This window comes from Eptatretus burgeri, chromosome 13 (assembly GCF_056783735.1).
Source record: "Eptatretus burgeri isolate ZD-2024b chromosome 13, Ebu_testis_v1, whole genome shotgun sequence".
NCBI classification, from domain to species: Eukaryota; Metazoa; Chordata; class Myxini; order Myxiniformes; family Myxinidae; genus Eptatretus; species Eptatretus burgeri.
In genome coordinates this window covers 74,681,946-74,703,379 of record NC_140973.1, presented here as the reverse complement: position 1 = coordinate 74,703,379, position 21,434 = coordinate 74,681,946, and the positions used below count along the sequence as shown (strand labels likewise).

Genomic DNA, 21,434 nt, shown 5'->3' with positions numbered 1-21,434 from the left:
CACTCCAAGCTTGAGCAGAAGCGCATGTCATAAATTGGCGCATGTAGGTATTGTACATTCTTCAGAGTTCGTTATTTCAAGAAATACAACTTTTTTGTATCACATTATTACAAAATCTGCCCCATTAACTTTAGTTTTGATCCACGAACTTTATGCTTTGCCTCACCAATTTTTGGAAGATTTTGAGGTTTTATGACTTCAAACTGATCCCTTTTCGACATAATCACCCAGAACTATCGTACCTGAATACTTCTTGTCATATTATTTCCAATTAAAACAATTATTTGACATGATATTTTACCCCCACCAACTTCTTCTAAAATGCTCCACACATGCGTACATGTGAACAAAAATGTAAAAAACGACATGTGGCCATATCTCAAAAACTTGACCTGATTGAACAAAACTAATGTGAGTTTTGGATTCAGCGCATCAGATTCGTCCTAAATCAGCTTAAAAAATGCAGACAACAAATTTGTTGTTGACCAGTGTAATTGGTGAGTTGTCAAATGTTACTGCTTCATCTGTTGCCGATATTGCTAGACTCGCTCCATTTAGCCTAGCTCCAGACGGTAGCAATGACAGTGGTGAGGCCCAGCTATATCCTGTCCTGATTTCGTACCATGACAACAGTGCTGGGATTGTGAAGCAAGGTTTGCTAAGTTTGCCTGCGTGCAAACAAGATTCCACTGGAGAAAACATTTTCAAACTGCTTGATCATGAGTTCAGTGACAGGAAAATTCCGTGGGGAAATTGTGTTTCCTTTTGTGCTGATAATGCCTCTGTCATGGTGGGCAAGCACAAAGGAGTCGCTGCTTATATCCACAAACAAAATCCAGAGTGCTACATCATGGGATGCCCTTGCCATATGATGCACAATACGGCCAAGAACGCGGCTCAGGCCTTACCCATTGAATTAGATGACTTTCTCATCGATATTTACTACTACTTGGACAAAAGTAGTAAACGCGTCAAAGGAGTGAAAGCACTGCAAGAACTCTGTGATGCCCCGACACACAAGATTCTGAAGCATGTCGCAACAAGGTGGCTGTCCCTTGGTCAGTGCCTAGACAGGCTGATTGAACAGTGGGAGCCACTTCGCGTCTTCTTCAAAGAAGAAGTACGAAGAAAAATGCAACCAACTGTAGCCAAGACTCTAACAACGAGCAAGAAGGACGGCACTGTATCTACTGCCAGTACTGGCACTGCAGGATCAAGCACTAGTGGAGCAGCATTCACCACTACCACTGCAGTATCTGCTGCGAAGAAGACAGCAGGGACAGCACCAAAACCAATGCTGAGAGCAGGTAGCATCACCGGCCCTTCATCACGTTCATCTACAAAGCAGATCCCTTCAGAGTCGAGAAAGACTGTGATAGTCCCATCTACAGGCAAAGAAGGACCCAAATTAAGTTCTGCTTTTGCCAAATCACTTGATAGAAGCTCAGCAAAACCTTCGAATCAGAGGTCTTCTTCCTTGGCTGCACCTACCTCAAGCTCTCTCCTCAAACGTAAAATTGGATCTGGTACTACGAGTCTGACCTCTTCTGCTGGCAGTAAACGCAAGTGTGATCGCCCTGCGGCTAAGTGTACTACGAGTTCTACAACTAAAGCGCATCTTCCTCAAACACTGTGCAGGAATCTAGAGAAAAACGTGTCAACAGGATGTTCTTGTCTCCACAAACAAAACTCTATTGTTTCTTCCTTCGATATGCTAACAAGCTTTTTGAGAAGGGGAATCTTCTGCTCCAAAGAGACGAACCCTGTATTCATCTCCTGCACGGAGAATTGAATGATCTTCTGAAAGATATCTTCGTACGGTTTTTGAAACCATCGGTGTCATCGGTTGCTCTGGTAAATGTACCCTTCTCTGACAGAAATCATCAGAACAATGATGAGGACCTCATGATTGGGAACGATGCCAAACTGTATATAAGGGAACAAAGGAGTCTCAAGAAATCCACCTTCACTCTGAGTGAGTCAGACATCCAAGGTTTCTTCAGTGCAGTTCGCTCATATTATGTGAAAGCCTGCAATTATATCTTCAAAACCTGGCCGCTAGATGATGAATTAGCCAAGCATGCTCAGGTGCTGGATGTTAAGCTACACCAAGAAGTGGGGTTTGACTGTGTGGAGTTTTTCATCAAGAAATTCCCCTGTCTGTTTAGTGGCGGTGATAGTGACATCGACAGCACCCCTTGCTACCAGAGAGAATACAGCAAAGACATAATCAGAAGGGCTAAAAGAGCCACACAGCTGTCACTCAGCAAAGCTGCCATGGAAAAAGCAAGCAGCAGTAGTACCAGCCAGTAAGGTAAGAAAAATATTGCTTCTTTTGTGCTTTTTGTTAATCTTTGATTGTCCCCTAACTTACTAGTATTAACATACATGTAACATTAAAAAGTGCACAATTTTCCCCTTTTTTTGTTCAAAAAGTGGGAATTCTTAACATGTTAAATGCTCCAAAATAGGGCTCAGAGGGCACGAGAGAGCGTCTAGAACCCCAGAGCTTCCAGGGCCCTAAGGCGGGCCCTGGACCCCGCCGCAAGGGTCGAGCACTCCGCGCTCGAGATGTGCGCTTTGCGCACATTATTTGGTGTCGGTTGAAAATCCTCCCTAATTCTGATTTCCAAAAGTTGGCATCTCTGGCTACTATTGAAACTGACATTTCAACCTTTTCATGTCACTTCAGCCTTGTTTTTTTTATTTCATGTGACACGACTGCCTCATATTATCACATACACCAACACCATGATCAACTTATACCCTGCCATAATAGTGCAAATAGTTAATCCTTTACATCCACATATCCACAACCAAAGTGGACCTTCAATCAATCTGTCAGCTTTGGAACCTCTCTTAAAAATCTCATCATCATCTATCCTCTTCAGGCCAAGTGGCCCATTAGGCTGCAATAATACCATTCCTTTCATGCCAGAAAGGCATTTCGGGCTGCTGAGGCAGTTTCATTGGCAAAGAATACAGTTCTGGACGGGTCGCCACTCCGACACAGGTTCCTGGAATGGTTATAACCAAAATACACCGGTACTCATTTCGCCGACCTCGGAAGGATGACAGGCTGAGTCAACCCCAACTGGTGTTAATTCAACGGTTATATATCAGGGGCTCAAACTTAGGACCCTTAGGTCCCAGGCTAGCCACCTTAATTGTGAAGCTAACACCAGGCTCTAAATAATACCGCTGGCCAATGTTTATGCTGCTTAAGAGTGTCGAGACATATGTTTCGGAAATGATGGTGCGGTCACCCCTCGGTGTGGATTTAAATAGACAGCCAGTTCACCGTGGTGTGTGTGGTGGTGGTCGTGACTGCAGCCATGAATGGAAGCAAAGTGTGCTTCGGTAAGCGGCTTTGCGAGCCTCTCGTATTTGCCGGTTCTTTCTTCGCTGGAGCTGCAGCTCAGCCTGAAGTGTTACGTTAGATCGCCAGGTCTGATGACACGGACAATGCATTGGGAGATATTAAACCATAACAACAGGACAGAAATTGATAACACATACTATATGTATATATATATATATATAGTACAAAAACACATTTTAAGATTGAACATTCAAATTAAAACAGTAACTTGGTGATGGAGTGTGCAAAGCCTTATTGCATTGCCCATGTTGTGTGTTCGATTCCCATCAAAGCTCAGTGTGGAAGTTTCCACATTCGACGAAGGAGTGATAAGGAAATCCAGGATTACTTCTTAACTAAGGAAACATTCACGACTTGTGACTGCCCTGATGTTGCCCCACCACCAAATTAAACCACCCCGAATAGCCCAAATGATGTTGTAATTGTGTTCATCAAAAGAGTAATACAATTATAATGGAGACCCAACTACCATTCAACTCTATGCTAACCAAAATGGAACCACCACAAAAAAGAACATTTTCTAATTGGAAGGTGTCCAACACATCTGTAATGAAGGACATTGATCACTTGTACTTTTCCTTTAACCCTTAAACGCTGAAACGGAACAACATCCCAATTTGGACATGCTGTGGTTTAATCTTAGTTACTTTCCTGTGACTTCTCAACCAATGTAACTGAGTTTTAACCCAATAAAATGGAACTACTGTGATGAAAATTTGATTAGTACAATGTGCAAGCAACTTTTGTTTCAAATTACACTACTACACAAAGGTTGAACAATCGGTCCATGGTCTCTAAATTAACTACTACTATTTTTATGATGCCAATGAATCCCACCTTCTTGTGGGGTCATCCACACGAGCTTTCCCTCTCCACTCCCCTCTATCCCGAGCATCCTCTCTTTGCACCCCACCTCTCTCACGTCCCTCATCAGCTACCCACACTCTTCTTCCATTTTCATCATCATCTGTTCGAGCAAACTTGGGTGACCTTTCAATTACCTGCCACTCAATCTACTCGAGTCACAACACTAGTGGTTGCATCTCCTACAAGTGTGATTTGATGTTCGTGGTACCATACACTAGATCAGTTGCTAAAAAAGTAAAATAACCTCATTTTTGTACGATTTGTGGAACCACTCTTTGTCCGACCCCTACCCTTAGACCTATAATTTGGTTAGACCTACCAGGAGAATTTGGTTAGACCCACTTTGACCTTGGTTGGACCTACCAGGAGCTGACGTTCATCCCAGCGTCGTTCTCCGGGTCACTGCGACACATTTCTTCCCACTACATCTAAGGGCTGATAGGATGGCCAAGAGGTTCGCACACTCGCCTCTAAGCTGTCTATCTTGGGTTCGAATCCGGACCCAGCTATAAACTCTCATCCCAGTGTTTCACAGGCAGGGTGATTCTTTGATATGTGTGCCGTCCCTCGGATGGACCTTAAATGGGAATCCCATCTGCTGGCATTCGCTGGTGGACGTTAAATATCTGTATGGTGTCCTTTGCAAGGAGTAGGTGAGCTATCGCCGGCACCATGAATAAATTTCAAATTCCTGTCCTAACCAGGACACTGCATCAGCGGCACAGCACCGCCCTCAGCCAATGATGCCACCCAGCAGCCTTGTGTTCCATACGAACGAAGAACGACATCAGAGGTAGTTACATCAGGAAGGCAATATTTCCCTTTAACATTTTTCAACTTACTTTTACATTTACAAAAGTAATTTTACAGATTTTCTTTGTGTAAATTTACATATCCTTAGTGGCTTAATACATGAGTGTTTGGGTCAATATGCCTAGAATAGGAGTGCAAAGGCCTGCTATTGTGAATAAATACAGAACGTTTAACATCCATAATGTGTACCCAAACTCTTCTAACAAGCCTTAAACTAAGAAGAAGATGAAAATAGGTAATGTGCAGGTGCTTTTTGCTCACCTTCAGTAGTTCCCTCTGCACCTGCACGATGCTATCCCACATTTCCTGAAGTTTGCAGTGCAGGCACTGAGAGAATGCATTTCTGCACACCTGCACCCACACACACAGGAGTGCTTGTTATGCACACTCAACAGATGCTCCTGTAATATTTATCTCAACACGTTAGTACTTTGGGAGCGCTTGGAGTTTTCCTTTGCTTTACTAAATGCCTTCTGCTGTGTAATGGTTTTAAATGGTATAAAAACGTGCAAGGAGTTTATTAATCACACACCTGGAAAAATATAACAAAAAGCTGTCATCTAATTATTGCATGGGGAGAGGGAGGGGGAGGGGGTGGGTGTGAAGGGTAAATTATTCGGCCATATTCAGCTTCACCCCGAAGGGGATGGGAGATTATTGCAATGCCCCTCTCTGTCTGTCTGTGCTTTAAATTGCATTATATTTTAGGAATAGTTGATACTGTACATTTAATTAAGTGTGTGTGCGTGCGTGCACGCGCGCGCGTCTATATATTTTCGCTTTAAAATTGTTTTTCTCTGCAACCGCTTGTCAGATTGATGCAAAACTTTAAACAGATTAGGGACTCCCCATGGAGGGAGATATTCTCTTTCTTACTCTGACGTCATCGGTCACATGGTATGGCAGCCATATTGGATTAAAGGCATAAAATTGGGACATTTTCTCCAAAACCACTCAATGAAAAAAATTGAAACTTGGCACATGCTCAGGAAGGAAAACAGGGAATTTGAAGGGGGTGGGTTTGTGGTGGATCAACAGGGGAAGAAAAGATCGTGGTTTTGGATGGGGGAAGATATGAGATGGTGGTGAAAAGCTGTTTTGAAGACCTTGGGGGAGGAGTGGGATTGAAGAGAGTGTGGGAGTTTGTTCCAGAGGTGGGAAAAAAGAGGAATGAAAGAGTGAAGGTGAGCAGTGATTTTGGTGAGAGACGCAAAGATTCAGCCTCATCGTGGGAGATACCAATGATCCTAAAAGCCTTGGTTTCCACAACATGAAGTCGAGCTTGGTGTGAGACAGGAGCACCACCCCAGAGGGGACAGCAGTACTCCATCAGACTGTGGATGAAAGCTTTGTAAGTGGTTGGAAGCTTAGGTGTGCCAAGGAAAGACTGCACGACGGAGGATGCCCAGTCGGCAACTAGCTTTGGAGGCCACCTTTGAGATGTGGCTTTCCAAGGAAAGATCTTGGCAGATGGTGAGGTCCAAAAGCTTGAATGAAAGGACTTCTTCAAGTGGATTGTTGAGAAAGTAGATGGGGATTTTTTTCAGACGGTCCTTTTGGAGAGACATGGTGAGGGTGTGAGATTTGTCAGGATTGAAAGACATATTCCAAGTGTTTGACCAGCTTGTGATTCTATCCAGGTCGACAGAGAGTGAAGAGGCTGCTGCTTGCCGATTAGAGGGATGAGAGATGGTACGCTGGAGCGTGGAGTCATCAGCAAAGAGATAAAGAGGATTTTCCAGTGAATCTGAGAGATCATTGATGAAAACCAGAAAAAGCACAGGGCCCAGAACACTGCCTTGAGGAACTCCAGCCTGGATGGGAAGAGGGGATGAGAGAACTCTCTTAAGGGCCACACGTTGACTGTGACAGGAGTGGAATTCCACGAGGCATGAGTGGAGATTGCCTTGGATACCATAAGAAGAGAGTTTGGTGAGCAGTGCAGGATGGCAGACCGTATCGAAAGCTCACGATATGTCTATGGAGATCGCTCTGATCTCATGTTTGGCATTTAAGACCTACATCCATTGTTGGGAAAGCAGAAGCTGCATGTCCAGGGTTGAGTGACCTGGTCAAAATCCAAAAAGATAGATAAAACCAATGATAACCTGAGATGGTGGTGCTTCTTCTTTTGCATATGGCAGCTTAGATGCCAGGGTAGCTATCATTTATTGGAAGCGCGACTGTGTCGCTGATGCAGTGCCCCTCTAGCAGTACACACCGGTACTCATTTCACTGACCTCAGAAGGATGACAGGCTGAGTCAACCCCCTGGTGGATTAATTCAGCAGCCAACGGGGCTTGAACTCAGGACCCTAGGATCCCAAGCTGCCACCCTAACCATGAAGCCAACACCAGGCTTGAGATGGTGATGAACAGCTGTCTTGAAGACATCAAGTGTAGAATGACATTGTAGAGAATGTGGAAGTTGGTTCCACAGATTGGGGGGGGGGGGGGAATGAAAGCGTGGAGATGAGCAGTAATGAGATGAAGAGTGAAGATTATAAAATGTTATTTAATTGTCTTCTGAGAATACATGAAAGATTATGCAGCTTGTGATAATTACCTCTGCCACCAATGGTGGACAGAGGTTATTTTTTCACCCCTGTCTGTCTGTCCGTTTGTCTGTGAACACGATATCTCAAAATGTTGGGGATGGATTTGGACGAAACGTGGTGGAGAGGTTGGTTGTGTGACAACGATGAACTGATTAGATTTTGGTGAAGATTCACATGTAGATCCGGATACTAGAATTTTAAAGTGATTCTTCACCATTGAGAGATGGGGCCAAAATGATACATCGCACGATATCTCAAAAGGTCGTAGACGGATTATGACAAAACTTGGTGGATGGGTGGGGTAGGTGACAAGAACAAGCCAATTCGATTTTGGTTAAGGTCTGGATGCAGATCCTGCCTATCGGCGGGATACAAAATGCAAACTGTTCAGCCTGATGGAGGTATGTGCTCTCTCGAGTGCCATTCTAGTTTTATTACTCTGCACGTACATAATATAATATTAAAGGTAAGCATATTTGCAATGAAGAACATTTGAGAGATGAGACATCCATGGTGAATTCACTTAAGACCTGCCTGCATGAGATATTTCTGTAACGAATGACCGTAGATTTTCAGAGTTTTAAACTAGGTACTTTATCACGCTCCATACTTCAGATGTACCTTCATGTATTCGATCGTGTCAATTCCATACTTGCAGAACAACTGAGAGCATGTATAGTTTGATATCTAAACTTCCATGGAATTCTGGATAGCAAGGTGGAGGTAACGCATTTCTTCCTCCGATAGAAGTTTTAACAGTGGCAAAGTGCATAAAGATCAGGAATCAAAACGATATGGCTTTAAGCACACAAGTATTTAAAGGCCATTTTCCCCGCTAAAGCAGGGGTTAGCCTTGCGGGCCCCATGACAATCTTCTCCACTTTACCCTGTTTTCTGCATCTCCCCTTCTTAATCCCCTTGCCCACATTTCCTCTTCCACCACATTTAGCCAAGTTTTTCTCGGTCTTCCCCGTCCTCTACTTCCCACTACACTCATTTCCAACACTCCTCTCACCCAGTCACTTTCATCCTTCCTCAACACATGACCCAACCATCTAAACCTGTTTCTCTTCACAACCTCCATCACAGACTCTATTCCCATCATCTTCCGCAAGTCATCATTTGTCTTCCTCTCTCTCAACGATACTCCACACATCCACCGAACCATTCGCATTTCCACCCTTTCCAGCCTTTGTTGCTGCTCCATGTTCAGTACCCATGTCTCACTCCCATAAATCATCGTACTCCTCACACATGTAGCATACACCTTTCCCTTCAGCTTCAACGACACTCCCCTCTTCGTCAGCACGCCACTCAGTTCCCGAAACTTCTTCCATGCACATCTCACTCTAGCAACCGTCGAAGAGTCCGATCCACCTTCTCCATTCAGCATGTCTCCGAGATAGCAAAATGTTTTCACCCCTTCCAGCTTCACACCATCTCCAAGATCCAACTCAACAATTCCTTCATCTGCTGCTCCCTCGATGCACACCTTACACTTGAATGTAGCTGCCACACTGGTTAATGACCCTCTCACCCCACTACATTTTCGATGAACCCATTCAGCACACATTGTACACTGAATGGAGTTCACTCCGACACCCTTCCTGCACACAGCACACGGCCACTTCCCAGTCCTTTCCACCTCACCACATGTTTTACCACTTGCCATCACCTTCGTCTTTCCGATATTCACCTTCAAACCTTTTGCCTCCATACATTCCTTCCACTTGTTCATCTTCTCCTTCAGTCCATCCATACTCTCTGCAATCAACACCAGATCATCTGCATACAGCAGCTCCGACGGTAAACCCTCCTTTACCCTCCGAGCCAGCACCTCCATCACAACTACAAATAGAAGTGGACTTAGTACCGACCCCTGGTGCACTCCTACCCTCACCTCAAACTCACCACTGTTCCCATCCTTCGTCCTTACAGCTGTGCGTGCTCTCTCGTACATGGCCATCACTACTCTGATCAACCATTCCTCCACTCCTAACTTCCTCAATGCCCATGTCATAACTTCAAATGGGACCCTATCAAATGCTTTCTCCAGATCAACAAACCCAAAAAACAACTTCTTCCTCTTCTCCATGTACTTCTCCTGCAACTGCCTTACAATAAAAATTGCATCTGTCGTTCCTCTTCCTGGTATAAATCCAAACTGCATTTCGTCAATCTTTACCTTCTTCCTTATCCTCTTCTCCAACACCCTTTCCAATACCTTCATTCCATGCTCCAATAACTTTATTGCTCTATAGGAGCCACAGTCCAGAGGGTCACCTTTCCCCTTGTACAGAGGGACGAGGGTACTCGGTTCCCAATCCACTGGAATGCGGCCTTCTTTCACCACCAGATTACAGATCTCTGTCATTCTCTTCACACCCCAACTTCCCGCTGCCTTCAACATATCTCCCACGACTCCCGTCGCCCCTCCTGCTTTTCTACTCTTCATTGCTCTTATAGCTTCCTCAACTTCCTTCTCAGTTATCCTCTCTGCTGGTCCTAAAACTGGGTTACTCTCGATGTTTCTATCCCATTCATTTTCTACATTCAACAGCCTTTCCATATATCTCTTCCATCTTCCTTTAATTCCATCTGAATCCACAACGATTTGTCCCACTTCATCCTTCAAGCAACTCATCCCCGTCACATCAAACCTCTCTCTCGCTATCTGATTTGCAATCCTGAATACCGCTCTCTTACCCTCCTCCGAATCCAAGCGTTTTCCAAACATTTTCCTATGGGTCTCCTGCGCCTTTGCAACCTCTTTCTTTGCAGCCTTCTTGGCTTCCTTATAACTTTCATGTGCAGCCTCTTCTTCCACCGTATCCTTTGCCTTTTGCCATTCCTTGAACTTCTTCCTCTTCTCTTCAATCATCTTTCCAACTTCATCATCCCACCACCATGTTTCCGAGTGCCTCGGTGGTCCTTTTGTCCATCCACATACCTCACCAACGGCTCTTTCATTGACATCCAACCACTTTCAAGCTCAACCACATCATCTTCAACCATACTCAGCCTCTCTCTTAATGCTTCCTTCACTGTCGCCTCTTTCAACCTCCACACCTTCATCCTCGGTTGGTACTTCACCCGCCGAATTCTCCGCGCACCTTTCACCCTTATATCGCAGACAACCAGGTGGTGCTGCGAAACAGTCTCCTCCCCTGGGATCACCTTTGTGTCCCGGAGGTTTCCCCTATCTCGCTGACGCACCATCAGGTAGTCAATGGTTGTCGTCAACCCACCTGACGTGTATGTAATAAGCTTATTATTCGCTTTCTGGAATTGAGTATTACAGAGCAACAAATCAGCTCCATCAGCAAACTCCAAGATCCTTTCACCTTCTCCATTTCTCACACCATATCCATAACCCCCATGGACTCCCTCAAAACCGTCGGGACTCGGGACAAAACCGTCCCACATGTCCATTCAAGTCTCCTCCAACCACAACAACTTCCTCATCTTTCACATTTTCCATCAACTTCTCCATCGCACACCAGAACATGTTCTTCTCTTCATCGCTTCGACCGACCTGCGGGGCATATCCTGAGATGACGTTCACCAAGAGATTTCCGATCACAATTCTCACCATCGTCAACCTTTCACTCACTCTAGTCACACTCACTACACTGTCTACAAACTCCTCAGAAAACGTTACACCAACACCATGCACGCCTTCCGGGCACCCTTGCCACATAAACTTGTACTTCTGCCCTGCCTTCCCTTCACCATTCTCACACCACTTCCCTTCCACCGTGTCTCCTGCACACAACATATGTCCACTCTTCTTCTGACCATGTTTCAACCACTTCTCCAGATCTCCCTGTCATTGTCCCTACATTCCATGTACCAAACCTCAGAAACCGATCTCCACGTGGGGCATCAGACGAGTGGTCATCATAAATGGAAAAATTTCCTCCCTTGCTTCGATCAGGTTCCCCACCTTGAGTTTTAACGAGAGGGGGTGAGGACCCCCACGGGGTACTTCGGGCTGTACCCTGCCCATCAGTTGTACTCATCATGGTTTCCTTTTGAGGCGATGTTTTTATGGCCGGATGCCCTTCCTGACGCCAACCCTTTTAGTCGCCTTTTACGACACGCAGGGATACGGTGTACCTATTCTGACCGGGGTACACACCGGGGGCTTTAAGGTCGCCATAAAATACGACATACTCTGAGAGTTTGTGTATTTGTTAGTTTGCTACCAGCAAGGTCTGGAGGATGTTCAAACCTGTTATGCTGACCAAGTATTACATACCTCCACATGGGTCGCATGGCTCTGAGCACAGTTCCTTGATTCTTGCAGTCTGGGAAGGAACAAGAAGGAAGAAAAATAAAATAGGAAGGGGTGAGGGGCAATGGATTTGATTATAGCAGAAACTGGAGGTATTGAGGTGATTAGTATGAATATGCATCGTTAGTGGTCTCTAACTCTACTACTACTACTATTGCTCTTTCACACCAGATTTTACACTGGTGGGGTGGTTGGGTGGAGAGGGTTTTGAAGGCTTGAAGTGGATTGATGCTTTAGGGTTTGAAGGGGTGGGTGAGGAGTTGGGGTTGGGGTGGAGGAGGTGAAACAAAGATGGGACAGAGTTGGTGAGGGGGGGGGGGTTGAGGCTTTGGGGAGAGGTGGTGAAGACTTCTAGAGTTTGGGGGGGATGTCAGAATTGTATGTGCAAGTGTACTCACAGTAAAAATGTAACTGACCACAGGTGAGTGTGTGTGTGTGTGTGTGTGTGTGTGTGTGTGTGTGTGTGTGTGTGTGTGTGTGTGTGTGTGTGTGTGTGTGTGATGTGTCACTGTAGTGGGTGACACAGTGTGACCACTCCTCATTTTCATAAATGCCAAGGTGAGCCAATGAAGAAAGCCAAGAATTCACAAGGTTTCAGAAAAGCGATGATAATAGAAAACCTATACGCCAAGAAAACCAAGACGCCAAGGTGAACAACGAAGAGCCAAGATCTTGTGAAAAAAGCCAAGGAGTGGTCACACTGGTGACACAATCACCATCGGGTAATGTGCTAGTCTTTCCAAAAACTGTTTGCCACATAAAAGGGAAAAATGTCACAGTGTGTGAATGGCTCGTGAATTGTTAATGGTGGAAAAATGAAGGTGTCCAGAGTACATCACACCGGTTGTTCCTGAGCTGAATCACATGGGAAGCTGATGGAAATCTCACGGCATTGCGGCGACGGAGCTGAAACGACGAAAAAAAAACCCACAAGATAAGGCATAAAATGTTCGCATCACGTGTGCAAACTCGAATTCGCATCACATGCCACCCAAAAGATATATGGGACTTAGAGCGTGCGACTACCTTAAAAGTACCTACTTACTGTGAAACAACAACAATTAACTAATATAAGCATAATGTAATCACAGACAGTTGTGAAAGAAAAAAAACAAGTTATAATCACACCACCATCAGCAATCTTTCCACATTAACCCATTGTGAAGATCTTCCCAAGTAAAATCCCTTAAGGTTCATGCTATGAGGCACGAGTTAAACATAATTAACCCATAATCTACTGACGTCATCTTGGGTGCAATCCTACCATTCATTTGCAATTGGTCACTGGCTTTGACACCAACACAAATTTATACTACATACCCTAGTATAGGTGTCAAAAAGGTACATACATTATATCGAGCAAACAGTTTCAAATGGAGCACCTCGCCGCCGTTAGAGCATTTAAATTGCATCAGATGTGGCAATAAATGTGAATTGTTGCTCCCAGCTTGCCGGCTCGATGACAGAAGACTCCATTTACATCCCCCCCCCCATCTCCATCCCTTCCCCGTTTGAAATCTCGTGGGAGCACAGGCAACTCGCAAGTCCATATAAAGATAGCTTGTTGATGTGTGGATGCGATTTTGAACAAGAATGACCGCACTGTGGTCACAAACCTGCGACAAAATCAGGTAACGGGCCAATTGGGAAACGTGTATTTAAAGCACTCTGAAAAGTTGAACAGTGCAATTGGGAAACATATATTTAATGCGCTATTAAAGGATTAACTCGACACCTCCCATCCATGTCAGCCTCCACCACAGTTATATCAGAAACAGCTGATTCGTCACATTGTCACCGATTGTTTAACTCCAATATGGGACTGTTCCAAAATTATGTAACGCTATTTTTTTTTTTTTTAGGGGGGCACGTATCGTGCTTGATTAAATCTAATTAATAATTTTTATTCGACATGTGATTAAATTTTTCGGGCTCCTCATCGTGAGTAACACTCGACCCAAACAAAACCAATGCAAATCTGATGCAACAAACCCGGGCAACGTTTAATCGGCAGAGGCCGACACGCATCAGAATCAGAAAAACAGAAAACCAACCAGAAAACCGAGTCTTCGGCCCATCAGAAAACCAACATGGCAGCCATATTGTTAGGTCTAGGTGCCATCATCATGGGTGAACCGATGGGTGCACAAATTTGGGTGTGGTCTGGCAGCTGTTCGACCAATGGGTGCACATTTCAAAAATCGACCCCCAACAAGCACCACCACAACAACAACACCAATAACAACAACAACAACAACCACACAAACCTCTTGCAGTCCTGTGACCAGGCAGGTAAAAAAAAATGAAAATTTTTCAATCATCAATGTCCTTGGTGGCCCAGAAGTAATAGGACAGTTGCTGGAACAATAGTCACTACAATTTCAATATTATTTTATCATTTACTCTTATTGTTTTGACTATTAATTGATTTTTGTTTGATGTTATTAATTGATAATTATTTTGATTGCAGAATCCCCTAAAAAGTAAAAGATTTGAACCATGGAGGATATTTTTCTGCTTGAATGTGGATTATCTGAGTGCCCTATTACTTCTGGGCCACCTGGTAGATACTAAGGCCATTCAAAGTTGACGTGGACAATTTATTGTCGAACATGTAAAGAATTGTCCGCTGTCGGATTTGATGAAAACGATGTCTCCCATGGGCAAGTTGTACGGGAAGTGGCGTAAATTCTGTTCAAAACATTCTGGAGTAAAATCATAATGGCGTCCAATACAGTTACATGGGCTGTGGAAGGGCTGTATCATTTACTTGTGAATGAGAACTTTACAAATGAATTCAAATTCACAGGAGTCTGCTCGCACAATTTGCTGAGGCATCTTTCATCTAATGGAGTTTAAATGGTGCGAGTTCAAATGTGGCCATGAATGGGTGAGCAATCTTGAGTATTCTCACATTACCACCAAATGTTGTCACTCGAGCAGACATTAAACGTGTTGAACAAATCGCTGGATTACAGTACGTGGAATTCCAGAAGAATTTAATTACAATGTTGGAAATCATTCATTGTCATTTGAAAGTCCCACAGGCTGGTGCAAGGTGGGTAAAATCACAAGTGGTTTGAATCAAAGTCAAATCTTATCAGAGCTCCAGGAATGCAACACCAGAAGGAGGGACATGATCTACTGAAGGAGATTATGACACGTGAGGAGACCTGGGTCCATCATTTCATACCGGAGCCAAAATGATCTAGCATGGAGTGAAGACGGTCTTCGTCGTAACCACGAAAATATCAGCAGGAAGTTTTTTTGGGGGCAGTAGGGTTTTGAGACTTTAACGCTCGAAATCACATTGAAATTTAATGAACATGAGAATTATTTTTGAATGAAATTTTCCAAATCACTTTGAAAATGATTTCAATGTTCAACTTGGACCGTTCTAAAAAAAAAAATGCTGGAAACACGTGGGCTTAAAAGTGAGCAAACGGACTTGCCGCCTTGCCAAAGGCAAAGTGACCGATTTAGAGAAAGAATCTGTAATTTGTTCAGAGTGCCGGCGATAACTCGATGAGTCTTTACGAAAAACACCGTGGGATCTTCAAAGTCCACCAATGACCAGTTTTACCGGCAGAGGGGTTCTCCCGTTTGACGTCCTTCCGATGGACGCATTGATGCCTCGCCCTGCACGTGATACACCAGGGTAACAGCTTATAGTTGGGCAGACATTCGAACCCAGGCTCGACAACTCAGAGGTCAGCATCCTTCATACGCTATCCTGGCAGGACTTGCCGATAATGAATCATTCACTGATGCTGTGGAAAATGATTTGGGGCCAGTCACAGGAAATGTGTCATGGGAATTGATTCATCAAAAGACAAATGGAATAGCAACCTTGAGGTTAAGGGTCAATAAGCATAAAATAATAAGTTCGGGTGTACTCGATTCCAAAACATTTTGAATGTTTCTTGCACAAACACAGAAAACAGAACTATAAGTAATAACACGATATCATACTTGTATAAATCAGCCAAAAATCAACAGCACAGTCCATTTAATACACTTGCACCCCTAAAACTTACACCTTGGTGAACATGGCATGCCCAAAGTGTTCATGACGAGACACTTAAAGGTCACGTCGAGCAAAAACAATTGAAGCTTTGATCTTCCAGATCAACGGGATTGGATGAGAATGATGAAGCATTGGATCAATTTAGCATCGTCTGTTGGAGAAAGAGGACCACTGAATATATCGTTGCTATAAGCACGTAAATACGTTTATTACAATATAGTTGGAACAGCACTCAGTGGAGTGCATACCTCTGCCAGGTTTAACAGTTTACGTTTTGTATCCCATTGATAGGCTGGATCTGGATCCAGACCTGAACCAAAATCGAATCAAATTTGTTCTCGTCACACACCCGACCTGTCCACCAAGTTTCGTTTGAATCTGTCGTTAACTTTTTGAGATATCATGCTATATATCGTTTATGGCCCCTCTCAATAATGAAGAATCACAAAAAAAATTAAAAAAAAAACTCTTATCCGGTTCCAAATCTTCACTAAAATTGAAACAATTCGTCCTTGTTACACAACGAACTTGTCTATCAAGTCTCGTCCGAATCCATTCACAACTTTTTGAGATATCGTGCTATATAATTTTTGGCCCTATCACTCAACGGTGAATAATCACTTAAAAATGATCGGATCCGGATCTTCACCAAAAAGCGAATCAATTCATTCTTTGTTACACACCTAACGTCCACAAAGTTTAATCCAAATCCTTACGTAACTTTCTGAGACAGACAAACAGGCAGACAGGTGTGAAAACATAACCTCCGTCCACCTTCGGTAGCAGAGGCAATAAATAAATAGAAGGCTTACTTTGCAAACTCGACGACTGCGGACATCATCGTTTGATGGAAGACCAGGGTTCTCACCAATGGACGACCACTGAAGCTGTTGATCTGATGACTGGAACGAATAGATGAGGTGAAACTGTTGAGCAGGGAGATCGGTGGACGGTGATCCTTCCCAAGAAGGGCCGACTAGCCTGCAGGACTTCTGCAGATGCTCATACTCCTGAATGTTTGATTGGGTTTTACGCGTGGGATCATTTGGTAGTTCTGTGAGAAATCCCTCCTCAGTTGTAGTTGTCGGGGATGATTCCGTCCAAAGCTCGAGGGTTTGTTGCGATGTATTCTGCAGCTGAACATGATGAAGGACATTGCTGAAAAGTTTAGTGATGTCATTGGGGTTTGTGTTTGGTACTGTAATGATATTGCATATTCCGCTGTACAACGTCTGGCTGGGGCTCCAAAGAGAAATTTTCAGGTTTTCTTGCCTTGTTGATTGTTGAACATCTTCTTCAGAAATGGAATCATAACTATCTCTCGAGGAAACATTTTCACAATAAAAACCATGAGTGCGGAACAAAGCTGCACTTTGGAACATTGAGATTTGCTGACCTTGTGGAAGGCCTTCAGGGATGTATATGCCACAAAGATCCTGTCCTTCCATTCGGGCAATACCTGGAGAAATAAAATGAAGCCTCAGGTCATTGTAAAGTCCTGACCCCGCAATCAGCCTCATGACACATCTGACTAAATTATGCTCACCAAAGACCCTGTGACGTACATATAAACAGACTTTATCCACTTTGCATACAGATGGAGATTTTGTAAATGTCATCCTGACACCATTTGCTTGAGTGAAGAATTCTTTCAACTCTCGGCTGTTGATTGAGCATTCAGCTTTGCAATCATCTTGCCTCCTCGTGATGTCTTCAATGGGCTTATTCTTCCACTGTACGTTCGCATCAACAACAGAACTAGTGGAACTTTCCCCTGAAAGTGAAGGTTCCAAGTCCGACTGCACGGTCTTCGGTACGTCCCAACTTGTTAGGACCTGTCGAGCTCTACTATCACTGTTGCTGTCCTTTAAATCTTCCTTTTTCTGATGCTGGTTCATCTGATCGTCGGCTGTAGAGCTGACTATCGGAGCGTCGACCTCAAAATTTTGGAGGTCCAGCTGCCCACCGGCATTCATGCATGTGGAGTTACAATCATTATCATTGTTTGTAAATTGTGACTCGGAATTATGACCACATGGTACAGCCATCATCCCCTCTATATTTTCAATCAGTCGGTCACAACTTTCTAGCAGTGACTCTTCCATCCCTCATGAACATCTGCTAAGTTCCTGGTGTATGAAACTAATGAACGTGAATACAGCAATTATGGAATGCTGTTATTCCTTCGGGATGTAGGTGTTTCTTTGCTTTCATTTTCATGCTTTTTTTTCCTGGAGGAAAACAATCGACATGACGTTTTTATCCGAAATCCATTTCAGCCTTTGGTGCACCAGTCTTCTCCGCAATGTCCTTTGTGAGCTCCACCTGGACAGAGTTCATGGTGATCGAATTAAACAACAAATGAGGATGAAAAAAAAAAGAGAAGAAACACTATTGTCATTAAAAACCGAGTTTAACATTTAATTAACACCTTTATATGCAATTTTAAGCCTGGTGTTGGCTTAGTGGTTAGGGTGGCGGCTTGGGATCCCAGTGTCCTGAGTTCAAGCCCCGTTGGCTGCTGAATTAACACCAGGGGGTTGACTCAGCCTGTCATCCTTCCGAGGTCGGCGAAATGAGTGCCAGTGTACTGGTCCCGGTGTATGCCCCGGTTAGAATAGGTGTACCATATCCCTGTGTGTCGTAAGAGGCGACCAGGGTTGGCGTCAGGAAGGGCATCCGGCCATAAAAAAACATTGCCTCACAAAAAGCCAAAACCCCTGCACAGCAGGGAAAAATGGCTGTAAAAACGGTCATCTTTATATGCAATTTTCTTCGCATTCGACAGTCCTCACCATAAAACCTTTGGCGTGTAGGATGACTGCGTTGTCGACCTTCATGGAGCAGGCACCATCAGTTAGAACAGAAGAGCAGCCATATGCCAAAAAGGTACCAACATGGGCCGTCCTTTCAACCGACTGCAACAGGTTTGACCAACACGCACCCTCGTAGCACTTTCCTTTTGCCAGTGGCAAAAACTTGCTTCCTCTGCGGTGAACAAGCATAAAGGCAAACTTCCTGCAGCTTGTGGCCCCTTTTGCTTGGGTGAACGGGGCGTGACTAACTCACCAGGATATAGTCTGGAAAAAAAACCATCAGGAGGAGGGAAGAACTTGAACGTCGCATGAGCAGAGTCAGCTCTTAAGACTCAGTGTTACCCGCAACTATACTACATGAACAGCATAACATGGATTCTCGAATCAAAACCTTTTGTTTTTTTTGTCATGAAGGCAGTTCTGGTTGCATTTCCCACAGGCCTGCCTACTGCAACTTGTAGTCAGAGCGAGGCAGATTGCATCTTCGAGCGACTTTGTGCCAATTATCACACCAGGCTCAAAGCTTTTCTTGTTAAACATGCACCATGATTCCTGCAGGAAAGATCACATTACACTTTATCTCAAATGAGCCTCAGGGATTCTGGAGGTGGCTGTGGGAATGACCTTGTAATAACAGGCTGTTAAAAGTTTGCTTTACAGACTGCATGCTGGGTCAGTAAATATCGATTTGATGTTTTTTTGGGGGGGTCTATTATGCAACATGGTCAAAGTTGCAAAGTAATATTTCTGTGCCATTGTCATTTCTGATGAAGGTCTTCTGATAAGATAGCCAAATAAGCTGTGGGAACCATGGTTTGGTGGTGTGCTTGGTAGAGTTCTGGCTCTAAATGAAAAAAAAAATTGACAAAATAATGATATTTCATGGATTGCATTCATTTTACTTTCATTGACAATGATATTGTACGAGACCCCATCCAAAATGCATAACCTGGATAAAATAATTTGGCTCTTACTCTGCAGCTTTCACCTTCTGGTCATACATGATATTTTTTATTTATTTAAATTAATCAGCAATAGTGGAAGTTGCACTGTAATCGGAAAAAAAAACACGTGTTATTCCTTGCAGGGTAAAACCCTGGTGTCAATATATTTATGTTAATGGGAATGCGGCACATTTCAACCAAGTAATGATATTTTACCAGTACTATGTCATCAATATGTCAAAGTAATGCGGAAAAAACAGCAACTTTACAATCGCACCTTCCACCAAATGAGTGAGTCAAGTACGAATTGAACAATTTTCTTTGAAATAATTTAGTCTTTTTCATCCTCCACAAGGAGTTTCTCATATTAATGGTAAAATGTATGGAAAGTTATTTTTAAGGAATCAAAAAGAATAGCGGAGAACTTGTCCTTATGGATGGGTTAATTCCCCCAGAATTGGCTTATTTTAGTTTGACTTCTAAGAGCACAACACATTAAGAGATGATGAGTATGACCTATAAATGCAGTATATATGGCTTAATCATACATGCTGTATTTATCATAACATTGCTTAATTGAAGTGTTTTTGACACAAAAACTTCTCCTCAACATGTTTTGCACGTTTTGTATACAACTCGTCTTTAACATTAAAAAGGATATTTTACATGCAAAAACTGACCCCCTTAACTACAGACCTATTATCTTACTCCCAATCCTCAGCAAGGTCATGAAATCTATCATTGCAGTTAATATATATAATTCTTCCTTTTCTCCAATGGCCTCATCTCAGATCACCAATTCTCAGATTCAGATCAGGTCACTCTACCTTGGACATGTTGCTTATACTCACCCAACAATGGATGGAGGCCCTCAATGTCAGACATTAGATCAGGGCCATCTCTCTGGACATATGTCAAGCTTTTAATAAAGTCTGGCATCCTGCCTTGTTCTCCAAACTCTCTGCTGATGACATCTAAGGCCAACTTCACACATGGCTTACTGACTTGCTCCACCCTCATAGCCAAAGTGTGGCTCTCAATGGAATCCTTTCATCTACTCTCCCTGTTAAGGTGGAGTGCCCCAAGGCAGTGTTCTTGGCTCAGTTCTTTCCTAATCTCCATCAACTCTGATTTATCTATGTGCTGACGACTATACCCTCTGCCGTGACATCCCCAATTCTTCGGTGAGGCAGGCAGCAGCCTCTTCCCTCTCTTCAGACCTTGAAAAAAAAATCACAACTTAGTCAAACACTTGGAATATGTCTTTCAATCTGAGGAAATCTCATACTCTCACCCTCTCAGAAAGGACCATATGGCAACCCCCCCTCCCCCCTCATCTACCTTTTAAACAATCCTCTTAAGAAAGTTCAGTCACACAAACTCTTCCTTTAATCCAATATGGCATGGCTTGCATTTTGACGGGGCCGATCGGCCTCGCCCCCGTGATCGACCCGGTGGTCGATTTTCAGGGGGTCTTTTTATTGGCCTCATAAAATTAAGCTGTGAAAAAAAAGCTAAGATTACCTGTATGGCAAAACAAAACACCTTTGTTCAACACCATTGGTCTCCTTTTGAATGCAAGAAACGGACAATGACATGGTTGAAGTCATCTCCACAGATGATGAGAATACTGTTGTGTTGGACTTATCTTCAGGTAGTACAGCTCAGGGGATGAATCTCTTTCACAATTATCTGATGAGTTTGATGATAGTGACTTTTGGGGGTTTCTGC

At 43.7% G+C, this 21,434-nt stretch overlaps 1 protein-coding gene across 1 annotated transcript; it reads right to left on the bottom strand.

The window, feature by feature from the left end:
* Positions 1-2,644: 2,644 nt before the first annotated feature.
* Positions 2,645-18,990, bottom strand: LOC147014797 (uncharacterized). Its single transcript, XM_085853078.1, has 6 exons — positions 18,739-18,990; positions 16,756-18,268; positions 12,758-12,822; positions 11,881-11,929; positions 5,324-5,413; positions 2,645-3,450 (listed from the first exon to the last, which is right to left on the bottom strand). The coding sequence occupies exons 2-6, from the start codon at positions 18,046-18,048 to the stop codon at positions 3,298-3,300; spliced, it is 1,650 nt and encodes a 549-aa protein (XP_085709204.1). The 5' UTR covers positions 18,049-18,268; positions 18,739-18,990; the 3' UTR covers positions 2,645-3,297.
* Between the last annotated feature and the right edge of the window lie 2,444 nt (positions 18,991-21,434).